General features: G+C 34.5%; 1 protein-coding gene across 4 annotated transcripts in view; it reads right to left on the minus strand.

Annotated features, from left to right (window-relative positions):
- Positions 1 to 1,344: 1,344 nt before the first annotated feature.
- The window catches only part of LOC118184902 (retinol dehydrogenase 12-like), a 152,647-nt gene continuing 133,951 nt past the window's right edge, over positions 1,345 to 20,040 (minus strand). For all 4 annotated transcript variants that reach the window (XM_035354632.2, XM_085813929.1, XM_085813928.1 and 1 more), the window contains 3 exons: positions 12,715 to 12,834; positions 8,757 to 8,958; positions 1,345 to 1,521 (listed from right to left, as the gene is read on the minus strand). In XM_035354632.2, coding sequence (XP_035210523.1) covers positions 1,386 to 1,521; positions 8,757 to 8,958; positions 12,715 to 12,834 — 458 coding nt within the window. In that variant the 3' untranslated portion in view covers positions 1,345 to 1,385. The remainder of the gene's footprint in view (positions 1,522 to 8,756; positions 8,959 to 12,714; positions 12,835 to 20,040) is intronic.

Here is a 20,040-nt window from a genome sequence, read left to right on the forward strand (position 1 = left end):
TTATGCGTTGTCACATCGACAACAAACGGCCGAATAGAAGCAAATTACTGCTTGTAAAAGAATGCCTGAGATGAGGAAGATTTTTCGTATTGTAAAATCGTATCGCATATGAAGCACAATTCATCGTCAGTGGAAGCAGCGGAGAGCTATAAAATCTAAAATATACCTGAAAATCATGAAATGTTGCGTCACCACGCGATGACAGACAGCTTATTCACATGGTAGAGAGGGACCATGCAGTTAATTTCAGTAACTGACACAACTTTAGAGTGTTGCTGCAGGAGTGCTATTGTAAACTTCAACAGTTCACGTGCATCTTCCGCGTGGTGGATTGCATACATGCAATCCCTTATGCAAAATTACTAAAGATTCCTATTATAATGGGGCCCACCAGCCGCCGAGCGGTATAGTCGCTGAACACTGGTAGTTCGGTCCGAGGTTCGAATCCCGCGAACGGGCTGGCTGCATGGGTGTTTTCGTGGTTTTTCCCATGTGTAACGTGTATACGAGCCAGTTTCTCTTAGAAAGTCCTCCACGAAGGCATCCCTCCCCTTAAGCAGATAGCCCTAGTGTGCTTTGCCATAATTAAATACATCACACCACCTATTATAATGGACTAATCAATACAGCCATGAGCATGTCTCTTGGAAACAGTCTTTTCAAGTGAATCATGCTCCATGTTTGAATACAATCATGGTCGAATACACGCTGGATGCTATAGGAGTCAAAGCACCTTCCAGTCTGGATCATCCAGATTGGACGAGAATCAATGGCACTCTCACTAAGAATGTCTTCGTCAGGAAGGTTACTTTTCATTCAGTGCATATATTGGAGTTGTAATTCAACAGAATGATGCCCATTCACATGTTGCTAGAAATGCTTAAGACGTCTCCAGCATATCAGATATCGTTATTTTCCTTGACCTACCCATTCACCAAAAATGTTGCCTACTGAACATGTTTGAATAAAATTTGCAAGTAATAAACGATGCAAAAATAATATCTTTCCTCTCTACGATTTTGATGAAAATGTTTTTACGTTAAAATATCTATAAGCTCTAACATATTTTAGTACATTTTCCAAAAATATCGTGTCACGCAAGACAAGATCTCACTGTTTATATACTAATATTAATTCTGCAAGAAAACGTTAATATACATTACCGTTTCTTTCTGTACACTTTTTCCTGCAGTTTTCTCTTGTATTTTCTAGGCAGCAAAATAACCCAATTTCAAAAAAACTCTTTATGAAATCATTATTTAAACTTTGCAACAATAGAAAATTTTAATCTATAATTTTTTTGTCAAATACATGATATTTGCCTTATTTTTCATACAACTGAAAAACTAAGAGAACTAATTTTTATTACTTTCAGATCCAAATATTTACAGATCTTTCTTCTCAGTAGTAACAGAATTAATAATTTTCTTTTGAGAAATCAGTTCTTCAGTTAGATTCCAAAGATCGCTGGCCAGTTTATCATCTTTGGCATTTAAAAATGGCTCTACTTTAGTGCAGTCACTGTGAAAATAAAATTTAAAAAGTAAGGAAAAAAATCACGAATCATAATCTTATTTATAAATTACAGTAATCTTTTTTATAATATCGCGAGGCATATACATTAAAGGGTAAACACAACTGAGAACAGATAACAGAAAATATTCTGTAGAAGAAATGAAAAATCATACAAGCAAAATATATAAACAAAATAAAACTGGAGGAAGCAAAATATTGTTGCGTGCGTACGGGTTCGTTATGAAATGAATGCACAAGTCCGATCAAAAATGAACAAAAATTTATTATTATCACAACAAAAATGCTTAAATTTTCTCAAATTATCATGCAGTATTACAATATCTCGCAGTAGTTATCTTTTAACTACTCAAATGTCCAATAGAACGTAATTCAAAACAGCTAAAGAACGCTAATCCGCGAATTCGCTACAATCAACAACAGTAGTTTTCTAAACAACAACAAACTAAACAACTACTACAAACTGAGATGTTTTCCTCCTTTTATAAGATTTTAAAATCACGCGCTAGAATTTTCCAGCACTTTCTCGAAATCAAAAAGAGATATTTATTTATTTAACGCACGCGCTCTTATATTTTTAATTTTTTTTTTTTTTTGGCTTAGCTTTCTTTTAATATTCGTCACGCGCTGCACTGCGCCAGAAATAAAACCATTTAATTTATAACTGAATTAACATTAGCTTTTTAAATACCAAATTCGTAACACTGCCCCCTTCCCAAGGACTGTACGTCCCGGGCAGTACAATCCCTGGACAGGAAGCTAAACTTACAACTGTGGCATAAATGCAACTGAAGCATAAACATTACATTACAATATCAAACAATATAAACAATAAATGCAATAACTAGCTTAAACAAATTAAATGCTATCAAATACTAAATACAAAACAAATACTAAATACAAATCAAATACTAAATACAAATCAAATACTAAATACAAATCAAATCAAATACACATTTATAAACAAAAAAGACCATGGTCTGATACTATTTACAATTATTTACATTACGTACTATGGCCATAGTAATGAGCTAACCTTTCGTAAGAGTTCGAAGACTCACGGATCCGAACCACGACGTCATTCGTGTTCAGCACTGTATATGGACCATCCGAAGGTGACTGTAATTTAGGGCTCAGTCTTTTTCGTTGAATTGGGTTCCAAAACCACACCTTGTCTCCTTTGTTGGATCTCTGTCTAGTAGCTCTTGTGTCGCATCTGGTCTTCACTTTCTCCGTCGCCAAGTTCACTCGCTTTCGAGCGGAACGGTGCATCACTTCAAAACGGGCCTTGACATCTTGGATGTGTTCCTCAGGCGATGAAGGCGCATCCGTACGGTGATGAAACAGGCGGTCACAAGGCAGACGAAGGTCTCGACCGAAGAGCATCTGAGATGGAGAATAGCTGGTAGTCTGGTGTTTCTTTTCGACCCTAGCATGATTTCGGCTGTTTCTCGAGCTGGTTCTTTCGGACAAAGCGTCGGCATTTCCAGGTGAGGATCCCTTCTTAGGATGGATAGTCATGTCTTCAGATCCTGAAAGCAGTTTGTTGTTTTTCAAGTCTAAGGAAAAATTGTATTTACTTAAAAAGTCCAATCCGAGTATGCATGGATCTGTAATATCCGCCACATATGCTGTGTGATGGTAGGCGGCACTTCCAAACGTGATGTTTACGTTTAACTTCCCAGTTATGTCGATCTTGTCACCAGACGCAGTCTGAAGGGTAACACAGGATGGCGTCCAAATAAGTTTATCTTTAAACTGTTCAGCTAAATCTTTCCTAATGATGGTAACATTAGCTCCTGTGTCAATGATCATACTGCAAGGAACTCCATCGATATTCCCATTGATGGACAGTCCGTTATTGTTGCCACTCACTGTATAAATTTTAAGAGCTTTAAAACAAGGTTTTCCACTATCTGGCAACCTCCGTTCCTCGATATGGTCACTAATTTGTTTACTGCGTTGTTGCTGGGAAATGGTCTTATTTTCCGTACCTCGGGGTGTTCTGCAGTTTCTTCGTATGTGGCCTTCAACTCCGCAGTTCCAGCACTTAAGAATTAGTTTCTTTTCACTTCTGTTCCGTCTCAAGCCACTGACTTGTCTGGTAAAATCATCTGCTTTATATTCCGTACCCTGGGGTGTTCTGCAATTCCGTCTTAGGTGACCTTCACTACCACATCTCCAACACCTTAGAGCCACTTTCTTCTCGCTCCTACTCCGTATCAAATCTTCGACTTGTCTGGCTAAATCATCTAAATGAGCCATCAGTTGATCCACTGGCTCATGGACTCGCACAGCTCTAACTGGGTAGCGATCTCTACTAGTTGCTTGCTGGGCTGCCTCGAACTTCATGGCGTACAACAGAGCGCTTTTTATGTCCTTTACATCTGCCATTCGAAGAGCTTTCTGTATTTCAGCATCTCGGATGCCGTCGATAAAGTATTGTAAGGACAGGATTTCCCTTGTTTCTGTCGGGCATTCCGAAAAGGCGAGATGGGACAGCCTTTCAACATCCGCGGCGAGCTCCTGAAGTGTTTCGGTAGGCTTCTGTTGACGAGATTTTAATTGGAGCCTGCTGTAATCTTTTAAACATTTATCGCCGAAGCGCAGCTCCAAAGCGCCGGATAGAGCTTCGAAATCTAGCCTTTGATTTTCGGGAAGCGTCTGCAGGATATCCGCTGCGTCTGCTCTCAGAGAAGCGGCGAGATGACAGGCCTTAGCTTGGGAATCCCATCCATTCGCATCCGCAACGATAGAAAATTGTGTCCTATACACCTGCCAGGAGGTCTTCCCATCATATGTAGATAGTTTCAGAACGGAACGAGCAGGCATCGATAAAAATTTAAAACCTTCAGAATTGTTTCCTACCGTCGCTATGCACTTCTTTAGGCTGTCAACTTCTTTGGCGACGGCAGCAGAAACCCTATCATCAATTTGTTGTTCGACGGCAGAAACTCTCTCTTCTATATGTTCTTTTACAGAAGAAATTCTTTCTTCTACTTGTTCTTTTACCGAAGAAACTCTTTCTTCTATTTGTCCAACTTTAGTTTCAACCGCGTCTATTCTGCCTTCCATAGCCTCAAATTTATTTTCTATTACGCAGGTAATTTCTCTTTTCATTTCGTCCTGACCTGCTTTCATCTCGACTTTAAGGGATTTCATCTTTTCCTTAACACATTCCTGGCCCAATTTCATTTCTTCCTTAACGGATATTTGACCAGCATCCATTTTCTCTTGTACAGCTTTTATATCTTCCTTAACGGAGTTGACGGCTCCTTCCATCTTTTCTTGGAAAGCAGCAAATGCAGTCATCATTTGCCTGAATTGTTCTTCCATCGCTCTTGTTATTGGCATTCAAATCCCACTTCTGACACCAAAAATTGTTGCGTGCGTACGGGTTCGTTATGAAATGAATGCACAAGTCCGATCAAAAATGAACAAAAATTTATTATTATCACAACAAAAATGCTTAAATTTTCTCAAATTATCATGCAGTATTACAATATCTCGCAGTAGTTATCTTTTAACTACTCAAATGTCCAATAGAACGTAATTCAAAACAGCTAAAGAACGCTAATCCGCGAATTCGCTACAATCAACAACAGTAGTTTTCTAAACAACAACAAACTAAACAACTACTACAAACTGAGATGTTTTCCTCCTTTTATAAGATTTTAAAATCACGCGCTAGAATTTTCCAGCACTTTCTCGAAATCAAAAAGAGATATTTATTTATTTAACGCACGCGCTCTTATATTTTTAATTTTTTTTTTTTTTTGGCTTAGCTTTCTTTTAATATTCGTCACGCGCTGCACTGCGCCAGAAATAAAACCATTTAATTTATAACTGAATTAACATTAGCTTTTTAAATACCAAATTCGTAACAATATTATACTTATTGAAATATAAGAATGAAAAGATGTTCAATGGATGATTTCTTAATGATGAGTATTATAATTTCAAATTTTCCATAAAAAAGAGAGAATAATAAAAACCTATCGTAAAATTCACAGAAAATTAAATAAAAAAAAATTAATTAAAAACTGAAAGGACAGTAATGGAATAACAATGTTACTTGCGTACGGGTTTCTAATAGATTGAATGCACACAGGTTCAATATTACTTAAATAAAATTTATTTTATCAAAAGAAACACTTCAGAGTTCTGGAACTTTCCACAGAAATACTCGTACAAGTGTTCACAGTATCACAGAGTACAATCAGTATCTTACATTTCAAACTACTAAGATGGTTAAACACAACTCAATGCAAAGCGTATCTAAAGATAGATAAAGCTAACCTGGAGATATCTCTTTCCACGCTGAACTGATAAGTTGTAACAACAACAACTGAGAGCAAATGCTCTCTCTGGCCTTATATAGTTTTCAACAGGTCTCCGAGACATTTCTAGTACTTTCTGCCTCTCGAAATTAGTGAGAAGTAATATACTGGTCGAATTACGGTTGCAGGATCAATTACATTTATTAAGTACTTGTTACGGGTATGCAGGGACCCGACCAAAATGTCGCCAAATGGTCGCCAAGTTTGTCAATTTCTCGCCAAACTTGGTCGCAAAAATAAGTTGCCAAAACTGTTGTAAGCTTGGCGATATTTAGCTAAATTACCGAGATACCCATTTACTCAATGCTAAATGGACTTGCCCTTGTATTCTTACTTTTCCGGCATAGCTTGTACCTTTAAATTTTTTTCGCGGTACATTACACAGAAAAATATAACAGTTTCACATATAATTGCATTAAAATTATCTATCTAATGTACAAATTCGTAATAATAAACAAAAATTGCACGAATTTTCAACGAAATAGAGCATAACAATGTAAAAGGGAGTCCGTCTCATGTATTGAGAAGCTAACTTCTTGCAATAGAAATAAAGAGAAAATTCTGTTTATTTAAATTGCTGGAGATTATGTAATGTTCGATATAACAATATATATTTAAAGATTTCAAAACTTCGTGATACAGAAATTTCTTACGGTAAGTGAGGTATTTGTGTCCAACAAGAACTTTTATTTGACACAGCAGAAACAGCAAAAGTTTGAAAGATTAGTCGAATTCGATATGACTTTCTCTGATATTTTACCGACTGACATTTGTCAGAAGCTGGAAATTCTATGAGAAAAGAAGTACAAAAGTTAATTAGCTAGGACTGCCATTATGAATTTATGCAGAATTCTACTTCTGCATAAATCAACTTTTAACTTTTTAGAAAATCAACTTATGCAGAATTCTACTTCTGCGTATATAAAGTTGATTTTCTAAGCATTTTTTGCTTAAAAGGAACATTAAGAGTAATGAGAGATTCGAAAGATTTACCAAGCAGAGAAAAAAAAAAAAAAAAAAAAAATGAAGGGTTTCAGATTTTAAATTACGCCCAAAGGGTCGTTTTTTAAACATTTTATGCTTTACCTTTATTTATTAAATATCATGTTCTTCGCACTTAAGCCACCGAATTCAGTTCAGGAGCAATATCGCAAAATAGTTTTAAATTGAGCATATCTTTAGAATTTCCGATCCACAGTCTCACGCGCTGGAGATAATTTTTTTTTTTTTACAACGTTGCCATTGCTCGCTTTGAAATCCTTGAGTTTGTTAATCAAAAATTCGTTAAAGTTTTATAAAATATGAAATGAGTAATAAAATAATTCTAAATTTCAAATTTGGATTTCCAGATGCTCATATGCACAGGAGGATTACAATATTCAAAATTGGATTGCATTCTTCAAGAATTATCTGATGAAGAAAAGGAAGACAAGGAAACCTTTGGATGACCTTTATAGAACAATAGTGATTTCCATTCCTTATATTCTTTTATTTCTATTTTTTAGAAATAAATAAAAATATTAAAGTTAGTTTAACCCTTTACGGCACAGTGTGTCCGGTCTGGACACACCTAAAAATTTCCTTCTGTACGCACAGAAAAATTGAATGAAAAAGGATTTATAAGTTACTATAGGTTACTCTGAACCTTCTTTATTTATAGTAGATGGCAGCTCAACACAAACCAGTCCATATATTTTAGCCATGCTTAGTTTTTTAAGACCCTCATTTTTCAAAGAAATCTTCCAGATTTTTTTAGGGTATTAATGGAGCTATTTGAAAAGAAATTTCTATTTTATTTTTTGGCTGTATGCTAATCTCCTTATTCTATATTAGTTTTAAATTTTTATCTTGAAATCTTGCTTAAAATCAAACGGCGAACCGAACCCTAGGTGTACCCAGACCGGGCTCACCGATAATCTAGGACAACTGAGAGTCTGTATTCTTTGTTTTTCCGCATCTCATAGGTCAGTTCATTGACAACAATGCTCGTTTTAACACTCTTTTCGAAGCTCTATTCAATCAGTGTGCCATTTTGGGCACACCCACAGAATTAAAACGATAATTGCTATCTTCACAAAATTTTACTTGTGTACTCCTCTAGGCCTAATTAAACTGCCTACTTTTTTTTTTAAATCAAAACTCCGACTTTAAAAGGTAGCATGCCGGAAGAGTTAAGAGATAAGACAGATGAACTCTAAATATGGAATTCTTAATTCTTTACAGAAAATTAACGATGTGGTACTCAGGGCCATCACATTAGTTGCGCTCCTTCTGCACTTCTATTGGACATCAATAAAAAGCACTAAGTTTCGACTTTTTGAGTCTCGAATCTTTTTCAAGGTTAGAAGGGTTTGAGCATTCAGATGTCACTTACTTAAAATATCAAAAGTTTCGGCAGTATATTATAAAATTACTGCTTTTGATGAATTACCCCCTCCGAATGACAATCATTCTTCTCTTTCATAGCCATGCTTTGTTGTTGTTGTCGACTGCATATTTCATGGAAGATAAGTTGCCAGAGCCTGAAGAATGTTGGACTTCTAGTTCCACCCCAGTTTTGAGGGACAGCCCCCTGGTGGTGGTAGTGCAGATTTTTCCCATCTCTCCCCTACCACCAAACCACGAGAGGACATTCGACTCACCATATATTTAGAGTACTCCCATGCCGCAAAGACACTATACATTTACAAACATCCGTGCTTTCTCCGGAAATCGAACCCTGGCCCTTCGGTACCGCAGTAGGTTTCCCTAACCACTATACTGCCTGGGCGCATAGTCATGCCATTTTCGTGAGATTAGATGTCATCTCGTTACTGTATTCTAATTCGTGTGAATGATTAAGTTTTTCCATTCCGCAGATATATATAATTTCTAAAAACTTACCAGTAATAGGAACCAGACTGATCCTCAATTGATTCTTCAAGTGAACAATATAAAATTGTTGATATGCAATTCCCTGGGTCTAGGAAAAGAGGTTTTAAAACTGCGCACAGAAAACGAGTAATTCTGTCAGCTGAATCTTTATCGCGATCAATATTAGTTTGAGCAGCTGCAGGATGCAAGCTGTAAGTCGAAACTTTCGATCCTATAAATAAAAGCAATATTTACTACTGACAATTTTTTGAAAATGACATTGTTAATGAAAAGTAAAATATAACATTCATTTTTAAATAATTTGAAACTGCCAATTTTGACTTCAGGAAAATTCTCTTTTGACAAAAGATATGAAATATCAGGGTTATGCTACTGTGAAACAGCGAAATCTGGAGAAAGTCGACGTTCTCCGGTGAATGTCAACATTCAACGAGTCGCTTGGTGTATGTCGGAAATATTTGCCAAATATCCCTATTTCTCACTTAAATCGGCAAATGTCGAATGATGGTGAATGTCGAATAGAAATATTTTTGTTATGTTTATAAGGTATTTCTCCTGCCTTCTTAGCATGCCTTCGTGGCGTAATGGTCAGCACGCTCGGCGCGTATTCGAAAGGTCCGTGGATCGAACCCCGGCGAAGGCATTGCTCATTTTTCATGTCTCCTAAAAAAAACCCAATGTCTCTACAGTGGCACCCGAACTAAGAAAGGTGGTGGATGATGATTCTCCACCACCAGGATTTGGGCGATCGGGTCCCCTAATTTCCAGTCACCCTTTAAATGGAGGGAGTATATAAGGTATTCTCATGCCTTCGTGGTGTAATGGTCAGCACGCTCGGCGCGTATTTGAGAGTTCCAGGGTTCGAGTCCCGGAGAAGAGCAGTTCGAGTCCCCCCTCATTTTTCATGCCTCCTGCTTCTAAAAAAAACTAATGTCTCCACACGTTTTTAAATCATACTTTATTATTAACATATTATGATATATGTCAAAATAGGAAAATGCCTAAATAACAGCACATATATATAAACTATTGAACGCAAAACGAACAGTACATTCTGATTGAGAAACGAAAGTAACACCAATAATAAACTTACTTAATTATGTGATTGATTTATTACAGTTTTATTTATTGCAAACAACAATTGGTAGTGCTCTGAATGTATAAGAACATAAATAAATATTCTGTTTTTCACCGACGTGTTTGGAGAATGTCGACATTCTCCAGTTTTGATCTGTCACGGTAACAGTTATTTATATCACATAAAAACAAGAAATATTAGATTTATTAAGAATTTATTTCGGTAACGAAGTAGTAACTAAGAGTAAGAAGCAATTAAAAAAGATTTCACGTCTGATCATAACTGACATACTTCAGAGATGCAAAATTTCTGCCCGATTATAAAGAAAATTCAGATCATAAATAAGTATTTTTTTCTCTTAATCTAATCTTTGTTTAACACAATATTTTCTGTTTTTACAATTATGATCATGCTTATCCATTTTAAAAGTGCAAAGTTTCTATATCTGTTATGAAACAATATAAGAAAATGTTGCATTTTATTTGTTCGCTCAGCGAAGCCAGGAATGAATAGGAAAATAATTTTCTATAAATACCTTACGTTTAAGCCTCTTACTGAGATATGTTGCGAAGGCAATCTAGATAATTAATATTCAATTCCTGCTTGGAGGGCTTAATCCAAAGCCAAGGCTATTCTCAGTTTTCACGAATAAGAACCATTCGAGTCACCTGTAACGGTAAAATTTTTAAATTTCTCATAGCACACTGAAATTTAAAGTTTCCTTGTCTTTTAAAATATTAATTTTGGGATGCAATTAGCACCGCATTTATTCCTTATTAAATTGCTAAGAACCAAATACGTGATTATGGATTGATTTTCCGAACTATTCGATGGTGAAATCAAATTGGAAGAGAAACATCCCAGAGTAAAATTAAAAATTTGGCAAGAAAGCAACCTCAGTGTGGCATAGATTTTTAATAAAATTATCGGTTTAGAGCGAGATCAGACACAAGTCCATTTCTTTCAGAGGAACCTGAGTCACTTCGTTGCTTCTAAAGAATTCTCGAGAAATGCTTACATTATATTGGCTGAAATAGCTTTTCTATCCCCGGGCCCTAAAGCGATAGCTTTTAGTCAGCAATCACGAGCGCGAAGGGCTCCATCGATGTAGCAAAACATGAATAATTTGAGTGAAAAGAAACCAATTCTAAAGTGCTGGAACTGCGGTGTTGAAGGTCACATACGAAGGAAATGCAGAACATCCCAGAGCACGGAAAGTAAGACAGACGATTTAAACAGACAATTAAATGCCACGAGACAAGAAAGGAGTGACAAGGAACCAAAGTGCTGGAACTGTGGAGCTAAAGGCCACGTACGAAGGAACTGCAGAACACCCCAGAGCACGGAAAATAAGACCATCTCCCAGCAGCGACGCAGGAAACAAATTAATGATCACATCACGGAGCGGAGTTTTAACGACAGTGAAAAACCTAGTTTTAAAGCGCTCAAGATTTCTGCAGTGAGTGGAAGCAGTAATGGACTATCCATCAATGGGCATATCGATGGAATTCCTTGCATTATGATCATTGACACAGGAGCTAATGTTACCATCATTCGGAAAGATTTAGCTCTAAAGTTTAAAGATAAATTCATCCTGTGTTACCCTCCAGACTGCGTTTGGAGATGAGATCGACATAGCTGGGAAGTTAAACATTAACATCATGTTTAGAAGTGCCGCCTACTACCACACGGCATAGGTGGCAGATATTACAGATCTTTACATACTTGGATTGGATTTTTTAAGGAAATACGATTTTTCCTCGGACTTCAAAAACAACAGACTGCTTGATCTACCAGGAGAAGTGATGAAAACAGAGAGCCTCGTGGCAAAAGCGGGAGAACTGGCAATCATGCAGATCTCATTATGAAGTGGAAGGAGAAACAGCTTATATTATAAATTTCCTTTCAGCAATTTCGTAGACATTCAGTGAGTGTTAAATAGTGGATGTTTATGCAAATTCTTACTAAAAATATATGCTAATGCAATGTAAAAAAATCAGGTATGTGGAATAAATATACGTAAACCCTTGAAATATATAAAAATTATACGTAAAATCTACGAATATATGCAACCAGCGGTCTGAATTTTAAATGTAATTTATTTGTAAAATAAAAATATATGTAAAAATCTAACATTTGTCTTCCGGACACAATTTTTTTTTTACGCAAATGATCATTCGTAAATTACATGTACTTTTCGAGTGAAATTTACGAATAATACTACAGATAAGACTGAAATTTATATTTCAGAAACGTATAAAATAATGTTCTCTCATACTAATTAGCTCTTCTGTAGGAAATACATTTTTGTAATTTTTACAGTAGTTGAAATATTTTAATTTGTTACAGAAATTAGGCCGCTTATTAATCACCAGTAAATTTGGTGGTTATCGAGTGAAAATCTTGAGAATTGTTTTTAATTATCAATAATTAGTTTTAGTCTTTCAGAAGAATTTTTAATTATCAATAGCAATATGTATTTATGCTCTGAGAAATATTTGTCACAATAAAAATTGGTTTGCAGGAAGTGATCGCCATGAGAAAGTTCACTGTAAATAAATATCAAAGCACCAAGTGCATACACGCATGCATATATTAGGCCATTTTAGGAAGAATTTTTTAAATGATAGCAACAAAACCCATAAATTTTGGTTAAAACATCGAATTCTATTTATTTTATTGATTGTACCACTTACTTTTACAGTAAATTAGTAAAGTACTTCAGAAAGAACAAACGATATATAATCATGAAATTAATTAATAAGATGAATTCGAAAATAAAACTTTTATTGTCTAAAGAGGAATGTCATGTAATATTTACATGTGAATTGGATATGTTCTGAATATATATGAAATTTTTATGCTAATATCATTAAAAAAGACGCATACCTTGCAACCTTTTGGCAAGCTCTCTTGTAAAAAGTATATTGCATAGCTTGCTTCTCCCATATGCATAGAATACATTATAATGATGGTCCAGATTCAAGTCATTGAAATCAATTTTTCCTACTAAAATAAGCAGAAAAGTAGTTAAAATGTGTTTGTGCTTTTAATAACACATAAAAGAGCTTTCAATTTTTGCTTCTTAAATTAATATTTCTTACGTTCTTCATGCAAAAGTATAAATGCATTTTTAAATGTTTCTAATCATTCTATCGGAATCGTAGAATTATTGAATGTTTCGAGGGAAACTTCAGTGAATCCGTTATATTGCACCTTGCCGTCAAACTCCTTTGATTGTAACCCAATAAATGAATATTATCATTCTCGAATCGGTTGTGAGGGTAAACGACTTTTCTTAATAGAATTCGCAGAGCTGTTTCAATGACTATATCTCGAATTCTAGAATAAAGAAGGTCTCGAAAATTTGCAAAGGCATTTCTTAGGCGTCTCCGGTCCGTCATTGCATAGAAAGATAGAGCCCTGTGTAATAACGCGTAATATTTTGCTAATAAGTTAGGTATTCCTAATGCAAAGTAAACTCGTGGAGATTAATTTTCCAGGTCTCCAGGTACATCGCCAAACACAGTTGAGTAAAATGCAATTGCAGTTACATTGTAATTTTAATTAGATTATGCAATTATTTTGTATATACAATGTAACTGCAGTTAAATTGTTATTATAATTTCCTTGTGATTGTGAAATCTAACTATAATTACAATGTAATTGCAATCATACAGTAATTGTAACAACAAAGTAATTGTATAATCTAATTACTATAACACTCTAATTCTAATTGCAATTACAATGTAATTGTAATTGTAATTGCAGTAGGTAATTAGGAATGTAATTCCCCTTGTAATTTCAGTTACATAGTATAGAAAAATCGTGATCATAATTGAAAATTACAGTATATACGAAATGGTTCACCATTTTGGAAAACGAGCTGTTAAATAATCGCGTAAAAGAAAATTATTAACATTTTCAGTCTGGAATGATCCTGAATAATATAGCATGTACTGAAGCTTGTAATACTACATAAATTATTAACTAATCCTTTCTTAAATACTACGCATATTTTAAGAAAATATGTAAAAAAATATTGCAGAAACTAATTTTGACTTTCACATATAGAACTAAATACGCGTAACTATGTCAAACAAATATGTGTGTTTATGATGCTGGCCGACAGATACATAGACTTGAATGATTCGATTAAGAGTAAGCAAGCAAAACTGTACGCCTACAGAAAGTAATGCCTTGTTTGGATTTGTTAAGGAACTGGTCTTTTTAATTAAACTAGAAGGGAAATAAATCACGAAAGCTTCATTTAATCTTCTCATTTTAACAAAGGGATTCGTAACAAAGCTTAATTAATAATTATCATAATCTTATCTATCTAAATCCCTGTTCGCCTTAGCTGGTAGAAAAATGAAACTTGTCCATAATCATCCTGCTTAAACTGCTTTGTGTACTAAAAGCTGCAGCAACATTATGTGTATTGAATTGGAATGAAATAATTATAATATTTAATAAAACTGAGGCAGAGAAATTGCTCTATTTTCTATCTGAGACCAGCGTGTTTAATTAAGATATAAACTGCAAATTATAGCACTGAATTAGGTCCTTATTAAATACACAGTATATTTGCAATAAATAGTTAGGATATCTTTGTGGAGGCCTTTTCCATATTTTTCTGCTTTGCATTCATGGAATCACGAAGATACCCAACCATGAAACCATTGATGAAACCACGAAGATACATCTAGATTGTTCACCGGAATTCGAACTCAGATAGATCTACCACTGTTAAAAAGAGTCTTAACTACTCGGTTCCTGCTAATCCAAATATTAAATCGCTTTTGAACCTGCATTGTAATTCCAAGTGTCATTATGTTAAAATTGCAATTATTGCTATCGTATTTTAACATATTGATGTAACAGCTTTGTTCAGTCAATAAAAGATAGCTTAAACTTTAATAAAAGATAAATTAAGGATTTTGTGCTTTGCAAAATGAGGATATTCTGAGAAATGTACTGAAATGTCTGAGTACAAACAGAAAATATTACCTTTTCATCGATTTATTATACAACATTAAAAGAAAACCAGTGTGGAACTAAGCTAAATAGCGAGTATGGACGAAACTCCTCTAACATTTGATGTGCTGAGTAACAGAACTGTTGCCATAAAAGGTGCTAAAACTAAACTTTTTATAAAAACTAAAACTAAAACTTTATAAAAACTAAAACTTTTTATAAAAACTAAAACTTTTTATAAAAACAAGTGGACATGAAAATATGCACTACACTGTTATCCTTTCATGCTGTGCTGACGCTATTAAACTTAATACAATGATCATTTTCAAGCGCAAAACAATGCCAAAACCTTCTGAAATATCACCAGGTGTTGTTGTTCACGTACATCAAGGATGTCAAACTCGCGGCCCACTACAAATATTTTTGCGGCCCGGCCAATATATCGGCAAATAATAATATATAATAATAAAATAACATATCGACGAAGAAAAAAATGAAATGTTTACTGCATTAACGATAATTTATTCAGTGTTGTTAGATTACTCACAGCGAGCTGACACACACATTACTTAAATTACAAATGCGTGTGAGTAGCTTGCGTTCAGCTACCTTCGGCTTTTGGGGAACACGTGCACTCAGAACTTGTACGCATCCCCCGATAGCCGAATGTGGCCGAACTCATGGTCTCAGTTTTCCAATCATAGTTTTGTACGATATATTGCTTTATTATGAATTATTACTTAATTCATATTGTTGCGGACTTCATAGTTATTTATTTATTTAGTTTTTTTTTATTTAGAATTGTAATTAGATTTGCTTCATGTTGCCTTAGCAACGCAGACGATTTTTGAAAAGACAGCTGCTTTGGAAGGTTAAAAATAGAACAGCGCGTCTATTTAATACCTAATAAATAAATACCTCGTAATTGCTGTTGCCATCCACAAAAATCCAGATATTTATAGATGTTTCCAGTAGATTCAAGAAATTAATTATAAAGCTTATAAAAGCCGAGAACAAACAACTCATCTCAGTAGTAGCTGTAGTTCTAGTGAACTGTTTGTTTACTTAATGCTGTGATTGATTTGTAGCGATTTCGCTGTGAGATAGAATTAGTTTCTCTGTTTTGAATTGATTTTTGCTAAACGTTTGACATTTTGTGATATTGTTAGAATATTTTTGAAGAAATATTTCAGCATTTTGATTTATCTCTTGTGGAAAGAATAAATTTTTGTTAACTTTTTAACGTTAACCGTGTTTATTCCATTATATTATTATTCCATTATATTATATTATAATATTATTATTTTAACGTTAACCATTATATTATTATTCTATTATTATTATAGCTGATTGGCCTTTGTATTCAGTATGTCTATATCAAAACCAAGTGGTAGTAAAATTAAACGAAAAATCGCTGACGAACATAGAATATTCCAAATAAAATGGGAATTAGAATATTTTTGCTGTGAAATAAAAGATAAAATAATCTGCTTGATATGTAATAATACTATTAATGTACCAAAGTTATATAATATTAAACGTCATTACGAACAACACAAATCGAAATATAACAATTACGAAGGATTAATGAGAGAAGAAAAGTTGAAAGAGCTCAAGTTAGGAGTGAAAAAGCAACAGTCCATGTTTAGTAAAGTATTGCAAGAAAGTGAAGCGGCGGTACATGCAAGCTACGTCTTGTCCGAGTTGATAGCTAAACATTCGAAGCCTTTTACTGACGGTGATTTCATCAAGGAATGCCTAATGAAAGCTGGAGAAATTGTTTGTCCTGAAAATGTAAAGGCTTTTTAATCAATTTCGTTGTCTCGAAATACAGTTGCGGGAAGAGTTACTGATTTAGCCGCGAATTTAAGTGATCAGATCAAAGCAAAATCTAGTTTCGAAAATTTCTCCATTGCCTGTGACGAGAACACGGACATTAGTGGCAAAGCTCAATTAGCAGTGTTTCTTCGTTCTTGTGACAAGAATTTTATCATTTTTGAGGAATTACTGGAACTAATACCGATGCCTCGTGCTACCACAGGAGAAGATATATTTACTTGTGTTTTTGGACTTCTGCAGAAATACAATCTACCTTTGGCAAAATTAAATTCTGTAGCTACAGAGGGCGCTCCATCAATGACCGGGAAAAACAAGGGCTTCGTAGCATTACTAAGAAAAAAACTTAGTGAAATTCACGGTTCAAACATTCATCATATGCATTGTATTATACATCAAGAAGTTCTATGCACGGAAGTAATAAATATGGAGAATGTTTTGTCATATATAAAAAAAGTTATAAATTTTATAAGATCTCGAGGTTTAAATCAGCGTCAATTCACTGCTTTCTTAAGTGAGTTAGATAGTGAATATTCGGGTTTGTCCTACTATACCGAGGTACGTTGGTTATTTTGCTCCATGATTCTCAAACAATTCTGGGATTTGAAAGAAGAAATATGTCAGTTTTTAAAAATGAAAAATCAAGACGTAAGTTTGTTTTACGATCCAATATGGATACAAGATTTATCTTTCTTGGTTGATATAACCAAACACTTAAGCGATTTAAATTTATCGTTACAAGGAAAAGATCATATCATTACGAACATGTTTGACATAATTATAGCATTCAAATGTCAACTAGTTCTTTGAGAAAAACAACTTAAAAATGAAGATTTGACGCACTTCCCGACGTGCAGCATAAATAAATCAAGTTTAGATGATACTTGTTCGTATCAAAAATGCGCAGAAAAAATTGCAAATTTAACAACTGAATTTGAAACGAGGTTTAATGATTTTAGTTCCCTCGAAGCCAAATTTTTTTGTTTTCTTCGATTTTCTCAATAAGTATTGACTCAGTACAAGCCATATGCAAATGGAGGTGATCGAGATTCAATGCAACTCAAATTTGAAAGCAAAATTCATTGAAGTGGGCGTGCCTGAATTTTACAAATATTTACCAGCTAGGTTTGAAAATACTCGAAAATTCGCATATGAAATTATTTCCATGTTTGGTAGTACTTATCGGTGCAAGCAGTTATTTTCAGTCATGAAAGGTAATAAGTCTCCTATTAGAAACCGTATTAATGATGCTCACCTTGGGTCAGCGTTGAAAGTTATCGCTGCAAACAAAATTTCTCCCGAAATAGAAAAGATAATAGCAGAGAAGAGATGTCAAGTATCAGGACGTAAACATTAAATTTTTCTTGTTCTTTTATATATATATATATATATATATATGTGTGTGTTTATTATTGTATTATTCGAAATAAATCTACGTTTCTATGAATATTGATTTTTTTTTTTTTTTTTTTTTTTTTTTTTTTTTTTTTTGCGGCCCGCCTCAAGTTAAACCTTGTTTGTTTGGCCCAAGTGTACATATGAGTTTGACATCCCTGCTGTACATTGTTCACTCATTGATCCAGTAATAGCTGATTGGCCTCTCGTTTAATGTTTTAACACGCATTGAAAACTATTCATGATTAAATAAGAAACGTAAGAAAACGGGGTCATAGTTCCATTATAGATAGTCCTTGGCTTATAGATGATTCGACTTGCCCACGTTCTGCGCATCCAGACGGAATTATCAAGACTCCTCATAAAGATCATATATAACTAAATGGTTAAATAAGAAAATTCATATGGAGTAAGAGTATGATTGGAACAGTATCTCTCCACTAGCGTTTGTCTCGTCATTTAAACAGTCGTTTACGGTTTGATTACGGCAAAACAAGTGAGGGTTATCTGTTTAACGGAAATGAAGCCTTTATGAAGACGTTTCCAAGGGAAACTGGCTCGTCTTCCATTTTACACAAGGGGAAAAGCACGAAAACACTCACAAAGCCAAACCGTTCGTCGTTGTTTGACCTGCGCCAAACTACCAATGTTTAGTGAATTTACCTCTCGGCCACTGATGCGCCCAACAGTCATTTATGCAAAGCATTATTCGTTTTATGACTCTTATTATGACTATTATTCGTATTATGTTTGCGTAAATGATGTTTCATGAGTGTGCACTTTATGGCATGACTTTTAACGCCAAAGCCGCGGAAATCTCATTGAAGATGCAACGTAAAAGGAACGGAGATGGATATGGTAATTAAGGAGAATAAATTTTCGCAACCTGTTTTTTACAGTACGTGAATGTTTTTATTATTACAATATTAAATTGCATCATTAATACCACGTATGCGGTGTTATACAACTATTATAATAATTGCTGTTGTTGTTATCGCTTATTAGCTGCTCATCGGGATTCGAGTAGTATATACTATATTTGATCTAAAAGTGCTTTTAACATTATCAACAATATCTCGCTCATAACAGAGGGATTACTGTGTTTAGAAAAATTACGAGTTATCTCATATTCATATAGCAAGAACAAATCATATGTATCCGTAGAATCATGTGCAGTTCTGATTGAGTATACTCACATGGAACTTCAAAACTTGAGCGAATAAAATTTTTAATTGTCATATTCATGTACAGCGCACAAACGACTACAATGTTCCCTTCCCCCTGGATAGATGTTGCTCTGTGATTTCGAACAGAAAATTCGGGATTCTGCCTTCAGCCTCCGTGGGTGAAGGACGCACTTCCGCTGCTCTCATGACGAGCCATGATCCTCAGTCAGACCATGATGCTCTTCCTCCGGACAAATGAATATCTTTCTATTTTCTGAGTGAGTTTTGGGATAATTTTTGTGAATCTTTTGTAAGAATTAAACGAAAGTTTAAATAGGCAACAAAGCATTTATTTATTTTTCCTTCTCTGATGCAAGATTCATATTCTTTGATGCGAAATTTATGTGCTACCTTAATATAGCCAATATGTGTTTATATTCGTAGAAAATATTATAACGTTGATGTATATTAAAAAAATCTGAATATTATGAATGAGAAGAATTTTGTGAATTATGAAAATCTGAATTTTATGAAGAGGAAAAATTATTTGGAAGCTGTTCTTTAAAAGAATCCGAGTAATTCTGGAAATAAAAAAAGAGGAAAATTTAGGGTATTATTAAGATTTTTGTTGTTGTTTTTAACAGAAGAGTTTTCATTGTGACAGTAAGAAGAATCTTTTAAAATTTTATTAACTGTAGAAGGAGAAAAGTCACATTTAAAGAGGAAGAAAATGGACAGTGTTCAAATTAGTCTTCCTCTTTTTTCTTGATGGCGCCTAGATCTCTTCCATGGTGGACCAGTTCCTCGGCTATAATTCACAGCAAAGCCTTTCCTCAGTTCT

The sequence above is a fragment of the Stegodyphus dumicola genome, chromosome 3, assembly GCF_044657685.1.
Source record: "Stegodyphus dumicola isolate Sdum_Otavi_A_Nest chromosome 3, ASM4465768v1".
NCBI lineage: Eukaryota > Metazoa > Arthropoda > Arachnida > Araneae > Eresidae > Stegodyphus > Stegodyphus dumicola.